General features: G+C 38.0%; 1 protein-coding gene across 9 annotated transcripts in view; it reads right to left on the reverse strand.

The window, feature by feature from the left end:
- The window catches only part of NEO1 (neogenin 1), a 209,984-nt gene that overhangs the window by 118,232 nt on the left and 73,374 nt on the right, over window positions 1–18,378 (reverse strand). For all 9 annotated transcript variants that reach the window (XM_074917699.1, XM_074917702.1, XM_074917697.1 and 6 more), the window contains exons 3-4: window positions 6,335–6,610; window positions 2,350–2,503 (exon numbers count right to left, since the gene is read on the reverse strand). In XM_074917699.1, the coding sequence (XP_074773800.1) occupies window positions 2,350–2,503; window positions 6,335–6,610 (430 nt within the window). The remainder of the gene's footprint in view (window positions 1–2,349; window positions 2,504–6,334; window positions 6,611–18,378) is intronic.

The raw sequence follows: 18,378 nt of genomic DNA on the forward strand, positions 1-18,378 counted from the left end.
ACTAACTTGACTAGTAAGCCAATTCAATGAAAAGCTTTCATCACAAGTCAAATGTTTTTCCCAGTGACAGGCTATCAGGTCCAAACTGTGATTTTATCTCTGAAATGGTGAATACAGCAAGAAAGGCCTCAAAGGAGTAGACCAAAGCCAGACAGCAATGCCCAGAGAAGGGCATACAGATGGTGCAAGCATACAGAGACCCTTCCTCCAAACAGTCTCTTACTCTTCATCTTCTGAGGACTGAGATTTCCCCAAGACCCAGGCAGAACTTGGGTATTTCATAGTCTTTGATGGACGACTTTATGAGGAACCAGAAAGCAGCAATAACTATTACTGATATTTCTTTAAAATCTTTAATTTCTGAAAGGATTCCCTGAAGTTGTTAACAGTTGTACTACAATAGAAACTTTTAGCATTGTATTACCTCCACCAGTTCCTCACTCAACACTCAAAGCCTCTTTCTCTTTAACTCAAATTAATTCGGAAAATACAGTATCACAGCAAACTAATTTCACAATACACTGCATTAAAGGTTGCTTGTTTGAACAAGTACCAAGACTGCCATCATTAAAGTTTACTTATATTTATTCATTAACATAAATCTCAATGCAGTCTTTGACAAATACACCATCAAAATTACACACCTTCTCTTTTTTCTGGTCTTAAGTAACAAATATTTATTTCCCAAACCCATCACACTTACCTCTTAAAAATAACTTAGTTTTCTTATAAATACAGACTTCTGTACATATTCTCCTTAGCAATACAGCTTGAAAGGAAAACATTTAATTTTGTATTAAATTAATACAAAGACAACTTGAGACACAGTTCAGAGAGTGATGTGTACTTGCAGCAAAAGTCAACCAGAATCCATTCTTGTAACAAAGGGACATAATGCTAAAAACTAATACAAAATATTCTGAAATATCAGGTCATACATGGTTCAAATTCTGCATATATAAAAATCAATTATGTTTACTGATGTTATGCCTCAGCTCTCCAATAAAATTTCTCACTCTGAATCTTGAAGAGAAAAAAATACTTGTGAAGCCATCAGAAGTTATTGTGACAACCTGCATAGAAAAGCTCATAAGGGAATTACTAGCACTGTATTCAGAACAGGATTTGAAAATTTGGGCTTTCTATCAAAAATCAAGGAAGGAGAGCTCTTCAGTAAGTGAGCTTGTAACCTCCTCATGCACTGAATGTGACACAGTCTAAATAATGATGGGGCAGGGGGCAGCAAAAATTTATAATGATATGACATGACATCATTTTACATACAAGAAAAACTAATTAAGATTTTACCAGGCACATATATTCTGACATTTCACCACATTTGATTGTGCAACTCTAATGAGCCTGTAGCATCCTTTGTACATGAATGATTTCTTGTATTTATGAAAAAAATGAATCTAAATCATGTGCTATCAGATTGACATCAACACAATTTCTCAGCGGTATTAGAACTGTTAGTCATTATCCCCCAGAAGCTAGCACTTTCCAGATAAAGACAGTTCAAATTACAAGCCCCCGGATTTTTTTAATTTAAGAGTTGACAAAAAAGAGATGTATTACTATCACTGGTACTGTAGAGTGACTGGAATATTCCTTAGCTGCTGTGTCAGCCATGCCACAATATAACTATACCTCTCATTGTTTCACAATTAACTTGCCTCTACATTAATCTCACCACCGACTGTGAGGGACATTGAGAACATTCAAGTATCTGTTTGCAATTTCCTTGTTGTAGTAAGTATGATCATTAGATGGAGAAAAATTTTCTTGGTAAGATTTGCTCTGCTTTCTTATATGTATTTTCTACCACATTATTTTTTTGAATCATGCCAGAATCAAGCCAGAATAATATTCTGTTTTAATAAGAAATTAGGAAATTCTGCTTTAAACACTTATTCTTAAATTCTTATGGAACATTTAGATGTATACTGGACATTTTCATTGCAGGAAGAGTAATGCAAGTGCAGGGCTTCACACACATAATATGTCAACATGAAGAAGCCTTAGCTTTTCTACAGTGTCCTTATTCTCTTAATTGCTGCTTTTACTCCAGTGACAATCTCCAAGTAATATATTCTTAATAACCTTCTTGCTTCAAGTAAGATTTGTTTCTGATGTCTGCAAAAAAAACCCCAACTATGATATTGTTCCACAAGTCTCATGAACTACTTTACTTGTCATAACAGCCTAGAAACCCTCCAAGCATTTGAAAACTAGCTTCTGTTCTCCTGCTTTAAAATTAAGTAGAAAGTAAGTTGTGCGTTAATCTAAAATCGTAACTCTGGCTGGATTCCTACCATTATATAAAAATGTACGTTAGCCGTTACTCACCCTTCTGTGATAAGCTCTTCTTCATTTCTTGTCCACCTGATAGATGGAGTTGGAAATCCTACAGCAACACATGGAAAAACCGCACTTTGCCCAGTAACTTTAGTAAGTGAAGAGGGCTGCCTCACAAACATCAAGTTCTGTGACACCTGGGGATCTGCAAATATTTGTAAATGACAAAGTTACCAAATGTAGAAATAGAAAATGATCATATTAAAAAACATTACAAACAAATGAAACATCTAATTCCTTCCTGCATCTTTACCAGATTCAATCATCATACCTGCAGAAAGAATCTTCTCCAAGAGACTCTTCCAGCCTCCCACACAAACAGCTCTTTACCATTTCCTCCAGACATGCAAACTGATTTGCCACCACTGGGATTCTGACTCTTCAGACTCCCTGGGAAACAATTTCAGCTAAAAGCTACAGCCCTGAAACTGCAACTTTACCAGCTGGTAGAGATTTTGTAAAGAAAGGCCTTTGTCCAGCCATCCTCAGGCAATCACCTGACTTCATCAGGTAGCTGTCTGAGAAAGTGCTTTTACTGGAAAATTAAATTACTGCAGCAGAGTCAACCCTAAGCAAAATAAAGTAACTAAATAATTTGCACACTGAAGTAACACAAACTTTATACTGAAACAAAAACATACCATGATTTTCCATCCTTATGGAAATAGTAAATCCTCTGAATTAGTTTTGGGTTTGCTTTGAACTGTGCTGGAGAGGGTTTTGCTTCTTCCCCCACCCAAGAACAAGCACAAAGTGCATATTTACTCAATTTTTTTACTACAGGAAAAGGTCACTTTGTCTATGAGAACTGAAAACATATCCACCAATAAAGGTTGTCCAGCAGTGTACTCTGAACTAAACTACAACAAATAAATACCAAGAACAAAAGGCTACTTTTCTACTTTACTAAAAATATCCATGACTTCTCAAAGTGTAACCTTAGGAGGAAGGTAGTAAAAATCAATTTTAACTAGAAGTGTAATCAATTCATCAAGGCACCCCAGTAACACCCTTGATGAAAGATGCAGGTTGCACCCTTTGCCTCTGCAGTAACTTTAGTATGTGCCTCACACCATTAGAGCAAATGAATTCCTACATAACAGCTATGGCACTTCTGCTGTGTTAGCTATCCTAACTCCTTCTACCAAGTGCTCAAAACCCCCCAGCATTTACGCTGCATTAACTGCTTTATTCTCAATATTGAGATGTGCACTTTGAAGTTTGATGACGGGTAAGCTCCAGAACTGGACAAGCCCTCAAATTATTTTTGGCCATCTAAATGGGGGCAGACTATTCTGTACCTACACTACTTTTCCTCTCCGAAGTACATTCTGTGTCTTATCACACACATAGTTGGCCCCTGTCTTAGCTGGGACCTATGCGATATTCGCAGGAATTTCTGAAAGTTGTTAGTTTTGGTGTTCTTCAGCTCAAAGTGCTAAAAATAATAACCAAGCGTTTAGAGCACTAAGCTAAGGACATGCACGTGCTCCAAGGTATAACATGATGAGGCTGCCAGGGCATTTGAGAGAACTAGGCCCGATGGAAATCCTGTTTCAGTCTTGTCCCAGGCAGAGGCAGCCAAACTTGGAGCAATCATGGATCACACCATCTGTCTCAGGCCCACACACAAACGATCGTAGCAGCTCTGCCCACACTCCCTGTTAGAGGGAACTAGTCTGCTTGCTCCAGAAATAAGACCATGTGTGAACAGGCGGGTAACATAGCGAGAGTGACCTGGAGTGGCATATGGAGCAAGCCAAGTTGCAAAAAAATGGATGTAACAGATTGCCAGCAAGCAATCATTACACTAGGGAGAAGAGTTGGTATGACTCACTGGAGACAGAACTCATTAATGCTCCAAGCTCACAAAAAGTTCAGTTCTCGAGTTAGTGGAAAGTGGATTCAAAAATTTGGGTTTACTTTGGGTTTTGTTTTTTTTATTTCCCCTTGCATTCCTGTATCTGAAAGCACCTGCTATCAAGTAGCAGAGCTTGGAAATGTAATCTCCTGCTTGCTCGGTGACAGACTGAACACTCTAACGAAGCTCACTATCAGAAAAAGTAGAACACTGTGGATGCAAATCTGTGTGATGCATGTATGTGTTGGGTGTATTTCAAAGATTTAGAAGCAGAGCAATGAGGCTGCTGTCAAGCGCAGATCAGATAACTATTTGAAAATGGAATAAAATGAATGAAGAACAGATTAATTCAAATCCTTCTTTCAAATACATCTCAAACCAAACAATCAATTACGGGGCCACTCAAGATTTAGAGAGCTTTCTGTGCAACAGTTTAATCCCACTTCAAAAAAAAAAAAGTCTGCTGGGAGGGATTTCACAAAACTCTGCTATCAAAACTTTCAGACTCATCACTAAGCGAGGGAGCAGCTCTATTTGTATTCCCTAATAAAGTTAACTTTAATCACCTTCAGCAAAACATTACAAAAGCAAGTAAAGGAGCCAAAATAATTCAAAAGATCAACCCAACATGGAAGTTTATCAGGAAATCTTCACTGACAAAAATGAGAGAAGTCTTAAGCATTCATATGAAGGGCTACAGAAATGTGAAGGCAAACCAAACTAAAACAATTAAATTAAGCATCTTTTTCAAAAGTGCTCCTCTTCAAAAACTGTATCATTACTAGAAGGAGAGGTAAGCCTTTCTTTTCAGAAAGTCTAAAGAACTTACTGAAACAAATTCTTACGTTAAGCATGATTAGTTTCCAAAGCTTAGCAAACACATCAATTTTAAAAGAGGGAAGGTTGCAGTTGTAAAACCGGGGTATTTTAAAGTACATTTTAGTGTTTTAAACATAAAAGTGGCATAGTCACTAGTGCAACCACCTGCCTGAAGTCCACCTGTTGCCAACAATAGGCCAGGCCAGCCATGACATTGCCCAGCCTAGCCCCGAAAGCCTCCAAAGATGGAAATCTAGCAACTATCTCTGGCTGTTCTCCAAGGAGTAAAAATTGAATCAGAATTCCAATATGAAGACTAACTCAGAAGAGACAGCATAAAGTTCTGGAAATAATTAAGAAAACACGTATAAAACACAGCCCCTATTTGCCTAGTTTGGGAAAGTGAGATTCACATTCCTGTCCTATTCTTGGTCAATTTTCAAAACTTTGCGTTAGAACACCTGGTGACACACAGCTCTGTGCAATGGTGTCATTTGAAACAGAACACACTAAGTGTAGAAACAGTTTACATCAGGACTGGACTTTTGTTCTTATTAAAAAAAAAAATCTAAACATTTCAGCACAATAGGCATAGCTAAACCTTTCAAAAGAAAAAGTCATCCCCCTCTTTTTGGGATCTGGAGACTTCCCAAAAGGGTTCAATGTTTAAAGAATCAGAACTGCATAAATATTGGGGCAACTAAAAGGGCCTCAGCTTAAGCACCCCAAGAGCAAGGGACTAAGCACCAATTTCTTTTGAAAATTTCAAAGGTATTTTAAACATGGGATTGAAGCCAGAGAAACTCAGAAATCCCCAAACATTTATACTCAAAGAAACAGTCAATCCCCTCTTTGTAACATGTCATAATGGAAGTCTATTACTAGTGACTTTTGTAAAGAAGTCTTTTCCAAAAAGCCCTTAGAAGCTAAACCATTAAAAATGGCAAAAAGGTACATGTGTATGTCTGGTCTATCTCCAACCACTGCAAAGTGCTCAGTGGTAACTGATTTTGCTTTTGTTTCCCAACTGCAAGATACAGGTTAGTCTTCCCAAGGACCAAAATCCCGCAGCTTAACTGCCCGCACTCATTTTAAGCTACACAGAAAAAAATAAAACCAACCCAACCACCAGCTTCCACAAGACATATTACCTTAGTTCAACTAAAAACATACTGAAAAACTTTAAAAATGCAACAGAGCAGATTGTCATTTGTAAGTATTCTTGTTAGGTTTTTCCCCCTATTGCTTGACTAACATTTTAATTATTAGTTTTTTAAAAGAAAAACAGATTAATACCTGGAAGAATTTTGAGTTCTGCTTCATCACTGTATTTGGGGGTTCCACCACTTTCAATGATGCAGCGATAGACTCCTCCATCCGTATCAGTAGCATTGCTAATAATTAGAGCTCCACTTGGTAATTTAAACACACGATCATCCAGAAAGACTGGCTGGCGATCCTGCTCCCACCTCACAAACGGTGCAAGGTCAACATTGACTTCACAGTTAAGGATTGCACTGTTTCCTTTATAGACAGATGATGATTCTGGCTGGCTGGTGAACCTGGGAAGGCCTGCAAATAGAAAAGAAAAAAGTAACAAATTAGAGGTAATTTGAAGATGACACCAAAGTTTTGGAAGTCCAAGTCAAGATTCATGAATGAAGTTTTTAAAAAATTCATCTACTCTTCCAACTCTTTAAAAATCTTAACATTTGATAGCACAATGCTAAACATAGCTGGCATAAAGGCAAATAAAACCAATAATAAAAGTACCTATTTAAAGAAAAAAGTAGTTTTAGAAACTAGCAAATGCTGACAACAAAATAGAAATCTCCTGAGTCCTCAAAAATGGGAGGAAACATGCAAATAAACTGCTCACTTCTCCAGGGTTGCTGCTATCCTTCAGAAGTGTATAGCACTGAAGTGGCAAAAATCAAGACAGTGTCTCTGCCTGGTACATCTGAATAAACACAGTTTGAACCACATTCTGTAAGAGCTACTGATTTACTTGCAGTAGAACACAGATGCCCCCTAGTACTCACTCAGGAGATAGTAACAAGGAGAGAAGTTCTATGCCTTCCACTCTCAAGTTTATAATCTACACAACATCTTAATGTACCGCCTACAGCTACAAAAAGCCTTCTGTATAGTGCCATAAGGTAAAAATTGCATTTGTTCCCATGCAAGTATTTATCTTTCTCATGTTAGTGGACCTGAGAACCAAGTTTCTCCACAGCATAACACAAAGTTACCACGGCAGCACTGCACAATGAACATGTCACCTTTTGAGTGAAAATGTTCTCTAGAAATACCCAAAGTCTGCTGAATGGCTTCACCTTTTGGGCAGCCATGTCCTGGTGCTCAGTGGGGGAGCTGCCAAGGTGGCCTCTGCGACAAGAGGCTGAGGACTCCCAGTGCTGGACACGGCTGGGACTGGTTCCAGCCATTTCCACAGTGACCCCCCAGAGGCCACGGCTGAGCCAGCCAGTGAAGCTGGTGGCACCTCTGTGAAAGCATATCCAAGAAAGGGGAAACCGCTGCACAGCAGGGAGGAAAGTGTTGAGAAACAGCCCTGCAACAGGCAGGTCAGAGCATGAGGAGGGAGAGGAAGAAGGGCAGCTCCAGGTGCTGCCCTGGGGGCACCAGGGTAGAGCAGGAGGCAGAATAACTGGGAATGAAGGTGGGAAGTTGAGCCTGGGAAATGGGAAAAGGGCAGGGAGAGGTGTTTTAGTTTTTGTCTTTGTTTTCTTACCACCCAACTTTATTTTAATTGCAAGAAATTAAATTCAGTTTCCCCAAGTCAAGGTTGTTTTGCTCATTACAACAACTGGTGAGTGATCTCCCATTCTTGACTCACCAACTTTTTAATCTTCTTTTCTCCCCCTCCATCCTGGTGAGAGGCAGAGTGGGAGAGCAGATGGGTGGGCAGCCAGCAGCCACTCAAGGTCAACCCACTACAAATATTTTGCACAACTTCCCATAACAGGGAAGCATCAGATCTTCCAACTGAAATACCCTGTCCATCATTATTAGTACAAGCAAATAGTTCAGTAAAGGCAACAGAATATAGTATGAGGGAAGAAGGACAAAGCATAGGGCAGGGAAAAGAAAAAGCCTCCTCACTCCATTTTCCATGGTGGTTAGCTATCTTACCAGCTCTCCCTTTTGCAGCTTGCACAGAGGCAGTTGTACAATCAACACCGACACGGGGCAAGGCAGAGCTTGCTTACTGCAGTAACAGTCTCAAAGTAAAATTTTAATTCTTTTTTATGCTTGCACTTAAAGCTAACATTGTTATAGAAACAGCTCGTCAGTACTCTTGACATCTTACCTTTCCCTCTCAACAGCACACAGCTTCAAGTATATATTATGAATTTTGTCTTTAAAGTCAGTACACTGTGTGCCTTCCATATAAAAGAGGAAAAGTGGGACTCCGTGTTGCACAAATTAAACCATCCTAGTACGATTATTCAAGTATAAGAATAGAGCCTGCTAGCAAGCAGCAGGTTCTTGTAATCTCTAATTCAATGCTACTGCACACAGCCAAGAGCCCAGATCAGAAAACACAAACACAAGCTCTCTTTGCAGGTGATACCTTCAGTCACGATTATACATGAATGAGGCTGGGACAGCTTAGGTCAGCTTTCACTTTTCCCACTTCTTTTAGCAAGTCTAAGGGTGAAACCCCTTATTTATTATCTTCCATTTTCAAAAGTTTGACTTAATTGGAAAGTTTCTCATTTATCTCTTGTGAAGATGATTCTTTTGACATTAAGATACTCATTTCCAAACAGTTCAACCCAGCATTTTTACAAGTCTTACTTAACACCTATCAAAAACACACTGAGAATTTAACAATAGTAGGACGAATTTTTCTATATTTTTTAATGTATTTATTTATACCTAGTTCAGTGCTTTGCAATTCTTTCTTCCTTTGAAAAGGGATAATAAGCAATCACTCAGATCAGGAACTTAAACTTGATGTTGAAGCATGCAAAATACACATGGATAAAAAAATACTGCATGGCTCTTTAACATGAAGGGGTGGAAAAGGGATGGGCAACTTATTTACCTCTTGTGCCTCAGCTTCCTAATGAGGTATATTACCACGTGCTGCTTATCATATACTGATGCTGAAATTCCATGACCTGTAGTTTTCTCTGTCCATATTCACTATATTTGACTGCCTAAGAAAGAGTCTATAACATGTATTTCTTTAGTTAAATGGTGCTTTCTATCATTTTCAGGTTGAATCCCCATTCACTTTCAAGAAAATCCCATGGGTTTCTTGTTTATTTTTTAAACTGTCTGATCTTTGCTCTCCAATTTTTGTAGATCTTTGGAGAAGCAGCAAGAAGCAACATCTGATGTCACATGTTCAGGCTTTTCTTACTCGAATGAAAAACTTGTTTTCTTGGACTGTAGAATTGTTCATTATTAGCATCTATGTAAGTATAAATTTTAATACATACTTTCCATAAAACTTTTATATATTTTTCACCCATAGAAAAATAAGTCTGAACCAGACCAATGGCACCAACCCTGGTGCTCTGCATTCAAAGCCAGCCACATAAGAGATTTATTTCAGCAAACCCACAAAACACTATCTTCACATCCTATATTAAACATTAAAGACCAAATCCACAAATTATCATGTGCCACCATGTGAGAGATCAGAAAAGTTAATGCAATGAGAAGCAGCAGCATACTTGCTCTCTAGTTGTGGCTAACCTCTGATGCTATTAGAGAGAAAACAAACTGAATGTAAAACATATATAATTGGGGAGGAGGTACAAGATTGTAGAGACCTCCCCAGTCCTTCAGAACAGCTGGACTGAATTCTAAGACGTTACTTTTCTAACATATAGATCACTTCTGTTTTGCCAAGCAATTTCTTCCATTACCTTGTACAGGTCCGTCTCCAACCATTACATACTTTCTCCCCTCTTGAAATACTATCTGGAGGTTCCTTCCACAACTTCATTCCTCTGAGAAGAAAGTTTTTAGCTTCCCCTCCCTCTTTCTTAGTTTTTTTTCCTCATTTCCTTAACCACCCTATCCATCTTTACAGACTCAGAATCACAGAATCATTTGAGTAGGAATGGACCCAGTCAGAGCACAAAGTCAGCTACAAGGTCAGAGCAGGTTACTCTGGGATTTGTCCAGTCAGATCTCAAAAGTCCCCATGAATGAAGGCTGCACCACCTCTTGGGCAACCTGTCTGTCTTCACAGTGAAGAACTTCCTCCTTAAATCCAGTCAGAACCTCTTTTGCTTCAACTGATATCCACTGCCTCTTATTCTCCCACCCTGCACCACTGACAGAATGACAAAAAGACGACAAACTGAAGCGCCTATTCTAATTTAGGATCACAAACATCCACGGAAATATATTAATATTGCTTCTCTGTGTACACTGAAAAGATCTTCCAAAAAAAAATGTCACCATCACACTAGTTCTCTGGACACTGGCACATTATAATCAACGCTATAATCCACAAACTAGCCTTCGTTTCTCTTGCAAATTCACCAGTCCCTCTGTCCCAACTAGGTAAAATACCAAGTATCTGCCTAACTTTACACGCTGTGCTAATAAGTTTCATCATTATGCAGTCTATAGTATCATTTAATTCTTCCTGTGAGACCACTGAGGCCACAACAAGGTCTCCTAAATTTGCCACACTTGCTAATTTTGTACGTAAGTACTCTGTTCTTATAGCAAAATGACTGATGAGGCTGTTAAACATGATCTTTCTAAACTCTTATCTCTGAGGCATCTTTCCATTCTGAAAATCTCCCTCTCAATAAAACCCATTAAATTTTCATACTTACCTCAGATTCTTATCTATCTCAATATTCTCATTTAAATTTCTATCATTTTGACCTTTAATAATTTCTAACAGGACAGTGTATCGAAAGGCTGTGCTGCAGCATGCCCATCATATTATAGTGCTCCAAGACATCAATTGCTTCATCGAGAAGCTCAGATGCAAACCGCAGACAAAAGTCATGTTACAGTTTAGCCTTCTTTCCACTTTCATCTGTCTTAATTACCTTCTCCTCCAAAATCCTTTTAAAAAGGGCACAGTGTTGGGATCAGACTAATTGGTCTATGATCACCCCGTTTCTTTTTGGACACACATTCTACAACAGTTATTCTTCAAGAAAAGTGTACTAGCCCTTGAATTCACAATTCATTAGAAATCTTTATTAAGAGACCTGCATGTTAAACCAATTCTTTAACCAGCCTGGAAGGGAGTCCTGGATCTCCCTCATTTTATCAGATGAGCACTATGACTTCTGTTTCACCTCAGCTGTTGCAATCCCTTTACCCTACACAACTACAACTTGTACAGTCATTGTATCAGCAACTTTAGGATAAGCAAGTATTTTACTGTAGGACTAAAGCCCTGCAATTTCTAATATAAAGCTCAACTATGCTTTATTTTAAATCCCGTACTAGTACTACTCACTTTTTGGGCAAGAGAGGCATTGTATATTCTGTTGTGTGCAGGTGCTCCATTAAGGTTAAGTAACCTTTATTTAAGACTGTTTCATTACTCACTAGCAATGAAATAACAGTTCATTTTTCAGGTCACCTTAAATGCTAGTAACATCTTTACTTGATCATAGTTCTGTGTGGTTTTATATTATATATATTTTAACCTAGGCTATAATTTTGTCCTAAAGAGTAATTTTCTCCTATTCTACAATTATTTGCAATTTGCACTGCTTAAAAGCCTCCATTGTGAAGGAGGACCCTTTTGCTTTAGCCAACAGACAACCACAAAACAATAACGATGTATTACAAAAGGCACCCTAAATATAAGCCTTAATTACTATTAACTGAGACCTGTTTATAAATACAGCAACAGGTCCCAGAGTGCTCACATACCTCCTGCAGCAGTATACTACTAGAAAATACCCCTTCACCTACGAGTTCAGAATCTTTCCATTACAGAGCTTCTATATTCTTCTTCAAAATATCAACTGATCGCCTTGTAAGCTTGCATTTCCTTAACTTTCTGAATTGTTTTTGAATGCATTACCATGCAAGCAAATTCAGTCTTTTTATTTAAACTACACATTTAAAACGATTTTTTTTAAGTTAACATTTAAAAACATTGATGCTTTTTTTCCTCAATGGTTTGTATTTCCCAGTCACTTCAATCAACAAGATCTAATGAAACTTAGTTACATTTCTAATGAGCAAGTAGCACCCACTCTTCACCCACATGTTGCAGGGCATTCAGTTGAAGATACTACCTAATCTTTTGCTAAATGAATTTAATGATAAATTATACTTTGGGGTTTTAATATCAAAGACTATTTTTTTTTATGTCTGTACATACATCAATCATTCTGTGGCAGCACACATACATTATGTATTGATTTGAGGACACTGAAGGAAAATACTACTGACCTAGCAGGAACGTAGGTTAATAAACTCAATTTAGGAAGGATGATTTTTCCACTTGGAAAGTTCTCTAAACACTGGTAGGAGAAGACATAAGCAACAGTGCGATTCTCACATGCATACACAACAGGAATTAGATGCACCACAAATGTCAAATTTACTGCTAGGACAATGCAAATGGGGGAGGTGTGGGCATGCGTGTGTGGGGGTCAATTCTGTCCCTATTCTCTCCTTCCCTTTTGTCTCTCTACTCCCTTCATCAAAAGACCAGAGCAATGGTAAGAATGCGAATGAACAGTCTACTTAATGCAAATTTGTCCATTCAGCCAGCATTCCCAGTCTAAGCATGACTGAGATTTGTGGTCCATTGTCTCAATTTCTGAAAAAGATGTGCCTTGAAGAGCAATAATTCCCATGCTCCTGGAAAACACAGATGGTAAAAATTCTGGCTGTAGTCTCCTGCCTTCAATGGAGCCAGTATTTCATCTCCTGTACTCTCCAGAAGAGGAGGAATTCATTGCACTGAGCCAGATGCTAATCTAGCTCAGCAGTCCCTCTGCGACCATGGGCAGTGCCAATCATTTTCAAGGAGGCCGTAAAAACACACTTCCATAATCAACAATTACTAAATAACTCACTCATATGACAATATTCTAACTAACGTCAGAGTAAATGCTTGCCTTCTGCTCTAAATACAGACTGGCAGCAGCCACTGGAAATGCTCACTTTTATTTAACATGGATGCTATTTACACATTTAATCCTTTTTAGAATCCTACTAACCTTTTGGCATCAATCTTGCCAAATCAAGACTCAAAGAAAAAAAAAGGTAACAACTTCCTCGTCTCTAGGGCAACAGAAAGTTGCACGGGAATTCACTCTTTCCCTGCCTATGGTAGGGTTGTGTACCTTTACTACGCGATCACAAGCCTGTCAGATAAAGTCTGTGTGAGCATTTTTGTCATGCACCTGAATCTCCTCTATTGCTACTCCACAGACTGGTATTTAACATAACACTTCATATAAGCATTAAACAGCTCTAAACACACACACACACACACTTACTATATGTTTATGCAATTACCTCTTTCTCAAAGTAGGTTTCAGGGGGTTTTGTGGCGTCTTGGTGTGCTCAGCAAATGTTTTCCTTATTTTTTCACCTGATTATTTCTATTGCAGTATGGAAAAAGTAAAACAGGAGTAGCTGACATTTTTTTCCAAAACCGTTACCTCCTGTATTGCTCAATGTTACACAAGTTTCTCATAACTTACCCACGTCTAAACTAACTTTAGTAGTATCATCTACAAACACTGCCATCCTACAGCTTTCACCTTACAATCCCCCTGGCATTAAACTGTTCTGATCAAACACAGTCAAAAGAGACTGTGAATGATTACACAAACTGCTGATAGTTTTAAGACACTATTTTTTTCTGCATTCTTGTTTGCCTAATTAAATTTGAACTTATAACAAATCCATAACTCTATTACTATACTTTATTAAAGTAGTAAAGTGGGAAGTATGAAGATTTTAGCAATGCAAGTAGGTAAAGGAGTACAGAAACACGATACCCTATTGTTAAAATAGCTATAACATCTGTTATCCTTCAGTGAAGCAACGGATCTCAGAGATGATGCATATTTGGTTAGCACATCAGCTTCTCACCCGAACCCTGTTAAAAAATTAATAAGTCCAGCCATCTGTGGACACTTCATTAAATTATCACAGCTCCTTTTCTTCTCCTTCGCTTGAACATTATTCAGCATCATTTGTCTGAGTGGCAGAGGTGTGAAACATGTTTTAAAATACAATTTTGTTAATAAGACATATTTCATGAATCTCACTAGTGAATAGATTACACTTCATAATTACAAAACATTCATGGAGAACAGAAGTCCAGCATTACCTGAATTAAGATAAAGGCCAGATGCTTCTAATTCTTTCTACAAAGAAGAAACACCAACTACCACAATTTTTTCCTCTCTTGCTTAGGCAAACTATACAGGAGAGGATGCAACCTGGCCTAAAATCTGGGCAGGAGACGAGGAGTCAAGGGAAGGTAAGTCTTCTTAGAAGGATTATTACATGAAGAGTGAAAAATTTACCAGATGTCCCTGTTGGCTAAAGTAGGAAGTATGTGGAATACACAACATGAATGAGAAATTTTAGTACGTAATCACAATCCTGACTTTGTTAAACACAGCCTTGGTAGCATAATTAACATGGCATATACTGTTTTTAAAAGGTATCCCTTAAGCAGAATTAAGAAAAAGGAAAAGGGAGAGGATGTCATTTTACATATCAGTAATGCACACACTGACATATCTACCTGTATTCATATAATTAACACACACAGAGTCAAAACAAGCTTCTAACAGAGAAAGTTAGAGCAAAACTAATCGAGCACAGAGTTAGATCACATGAATCTGAGGTTGCCATCATCCCCTCTCAGACTTGGATCTGAGCTTTGACACAGAACCACAAACTAAAAACAAAACTAAGAAATTACACATACAAGAACTTAAGAAGGTGTTTGGACTAGTAAAACACATCAGAATATTCTAAAGTCTCACCTGGCAAAAAAGTTTCTCTCAGTATTTATTCTAGACAAAAAGTGTTTATATAGTTGTCCTTTATGTACCAGTGGTAAACTTTGCAAAGCCTAATATCCTGAAAGCCCAAACTGAAATATGACAGCATAATAACACAGCCATGTAGATGTCAGAAAAATCTCACAAATTGATGGGATCAAATCTGATAACGTAGCACAGATCAATTCTGATTTTGAACTAGGGCACAGAAACCTCAGAGCACCTGCTGGACTCAGTCCATCAGCTGAAAAAAATATAGAGATCCTGACTTCTTTGCTTAGCCTGGAACAAATCTACACCCAAACCAGGACACAGCAATCCCAAGTGAGCCTCTCGCAAAAGCTTGATGAAAAGAAATGAGACAAAAGTCAGTGAGATAATCCCGGGGAAAGCACTAGTCTCCTGACTGACAGCACAGTATTGAGTAAGAGAAGTCAAACATCTAGAAATAACTTCAAGATGCCACTTTGCCAAACACTACCTCTGACAGAAATCCTGGGAATAAGGAAGTACTAAAACAGACCAAGAAATAAAGAGCAGATGTGAAGTACATCCTGATATTGTATTAACTGGGATATAGGTTCCTAACCAAAAAAAAATGAAACAGCTGAGTGTATGCTTGCTATGCTCTGTGACATTCCAGGTTTGTAGTGATGATCCAGGCTCACAGCCTGACCAGCTGAGGATCCAGGAGAAGTGGTAGAGGAATTTCATTAATGTATTAAGATTGGCTCCAAGAAGGGATGAATGGCTGGTGCCTGGTAACTTCAAAATGAAAGATAGTCACCCTGCAACCACAGAATGTGTCCTGGCAGAATTTCTAACAGCGGCTCAAGAGGAGTGAAGCAGTTAAGGAAGCCTCTAGCATCATAAAGTACAGCTGTATCTTAAAAAAAAAAAAAAAAAAGGTAAACCAGAAATTAATCCAGCATTCCTTGATGGACGCAGCTCAGAAATCCTTTGGAGGAAAAAACAACAGGAGATCAGAAATGAAGAACTGATCTTTGATAAGGTGTTGAAAATGCTGAAAAACAAGGACAAGACTAGAGAATAGACCAAGGCTAAAGAAATAAATCCCAATTCTAGTCAAGTGATATCAACAAGAGGTCAATAAATTATTCCAGGAAAATAATGGCAACAAGAAAGGTGATTCAAGGAAGATCTTCAAAAATACTCAGGTCATTGATGACAAGAAAGGTAACACGGGGTCAGGTGGGAAATGTCAGTCCATGGCACAGCAGAAAGTCAGGCTCAGAAAGTGCTGCAAGAAATGGCACAGGAATACAGAAAAAAAAAAAAAATCTGCTAATGGAGCAGGTGAAATAATAGTACCATTAATATCAGAGGCAAGACTTTCAATTAAAGGGCCAAAGAACAGAAAAGCTCCAGCAGCAGTTAAAGACAGCAAGAAGAGCTACAGTAGCCACAATGAATCTGATCTATACAGACACTGAGAAACATGGTAAGTAGGCATTTCTAATACCACAGAAAAAATGAATGGAGGACCTGCAAACTATGGAATAATTTATTTGGTACTGTTGAAGATCATTCTAATAATGAGGACAATGAAGAAAGCACTGTGGGGTTTTAAGAGAAAACCTTAAGATAAGGTATGCAGATTGCCTCAACATTTAAGAAACCTCAGGTCTTGATCAATAGACTGACAAAAAAAAAAAAGAAGTACAGGCTCACAATTACTCTTTCTAAAACAAAATCAATAGCCATAACAAAAGAAGAATAAGATCCAAGTGTTCTGGTGAAAGAAAAGAGCTTGACAGTTTAAATAATTTTAGATCCAGGCAAGGCTATCAATTACGAAAGCTCATGTGAACAAGCTATTCAAAGAAGATTAATGCACAGAGAGGACTGTCATGATAAATTTACCAAGAAACTGGAAGAAAGGAAAGATCAGAAAAACTTTTGCAGGCAACTCTATTGACAGTGACAAAGACAGCTGGTACCTGACAACAGACATTTAGAGACAGGAAATAATCTAAACAGTTTCACAGAGAAATACTTGGAATTCATGAATAGCGGAGAAACCCCCCCAAAATAGAGTACTTGAAGACACAAGAGGCATAAATACAAAGGAGAAAGAACTTCTATAGATACAAACATCTAGCTGAAAAAGATGATGTCTAGAGACAACAAGGATGCATGGCAGAAAGGAGAAACACTAAAAGGAGTGTAACTAGCAAATTATTTGACAAAACTGTTGAAAGGGATCTGGAGAATAACAGCTAAACTGTGGATTATCACACCACCGACCCTTGAATCATGGACAGATGCTACCGATTAAGCTCATCATATCAGAGTGTGTTTTAAAAGTCCCTCCATGTTGAAGCCCTTCTTTGATTTTTTTTTTTTAATGTCTTCAATTTAAAATCAAGTCACAAAAAGCAAACTGACAGGACATCTAATCCAGGAATGTGACTTCAGAAGCTATTAGAGAAGGAAAAGCAACACCTTTAATAGAAACCTATACATTATCTAGAGACCTTTCCCCATGCTCCTCCCCCCAAAATAGGGGTCTATATATGCAAATAAATAGGAGTCGCAGGGGTTTAAAATAATTTTGAACATTTATTTCTAGTGTACTTATGTGAATTGTAAGACATATACTATACTTTTAAGACTGTTACCAAGAACTAACCTCACTAAAATCAACCACAGCAAGTTTCATTTTTTTCCTTATTAAAAATATTTTTTCTCCCTTCTGTTTCCTTTTCAGTGTCAAACTTCCTCCTGAATTTCTATTATGAAAAAAAAAAAATCATTAATCATACACACACTTCAGCCATGATACTTCTTACCTTTACTGCTTTTGTGTCATCTTTCATTTAGGTAGGTGTGATAGTACAAGTTCTAACCATTTTCAAAATGCAATATTCAGTTGATCAAATATCTGAACAATGCCAGCACGAAGACCCTTCACTTTTACACTAACTAAAGCTGAAATGTCTTGCTGAATCCCACACTAGCAAATGCAGGGAGTTAAAGAATACAGGCTGCATATGTAACTATCACTTGCCTGACAGTTTGGGATTTAGTGAGCAAACTATGTGAAAACTTGTCAAACAAAATTACAAAAGGGATTGCTGGTGCTGCCATGCGGAACATAAATAAGGAAAAACACATATCTGAGTGAAAATAGTAACAAATGAGAAAGCTAATCTAAACAAAGTTCACCCAATTTTCTTGTTTAGGGGTGTTGATGCATAATCAATATGCTCTCAGTTTCTACTTCTGTATCACAATCTAGAATCACCCATCAACAGATCATCTACTATAAACGCAAGTGATTTTAGAAATTTGGCACTGAAGCTCTGCTGT

Source organism: Athene noctua, chromosome 13, assembly GCF_965140245.1.
Source record: "Athene noctua chromosome 13, bAthNoc1.hap1.1, whole genome shotgun sequence".
Lineage (NCBI taxonomy): Eukaryota > Metazoa > Chordata > Aves > Strigiformes > Strigidae > Athene > Athene noctua.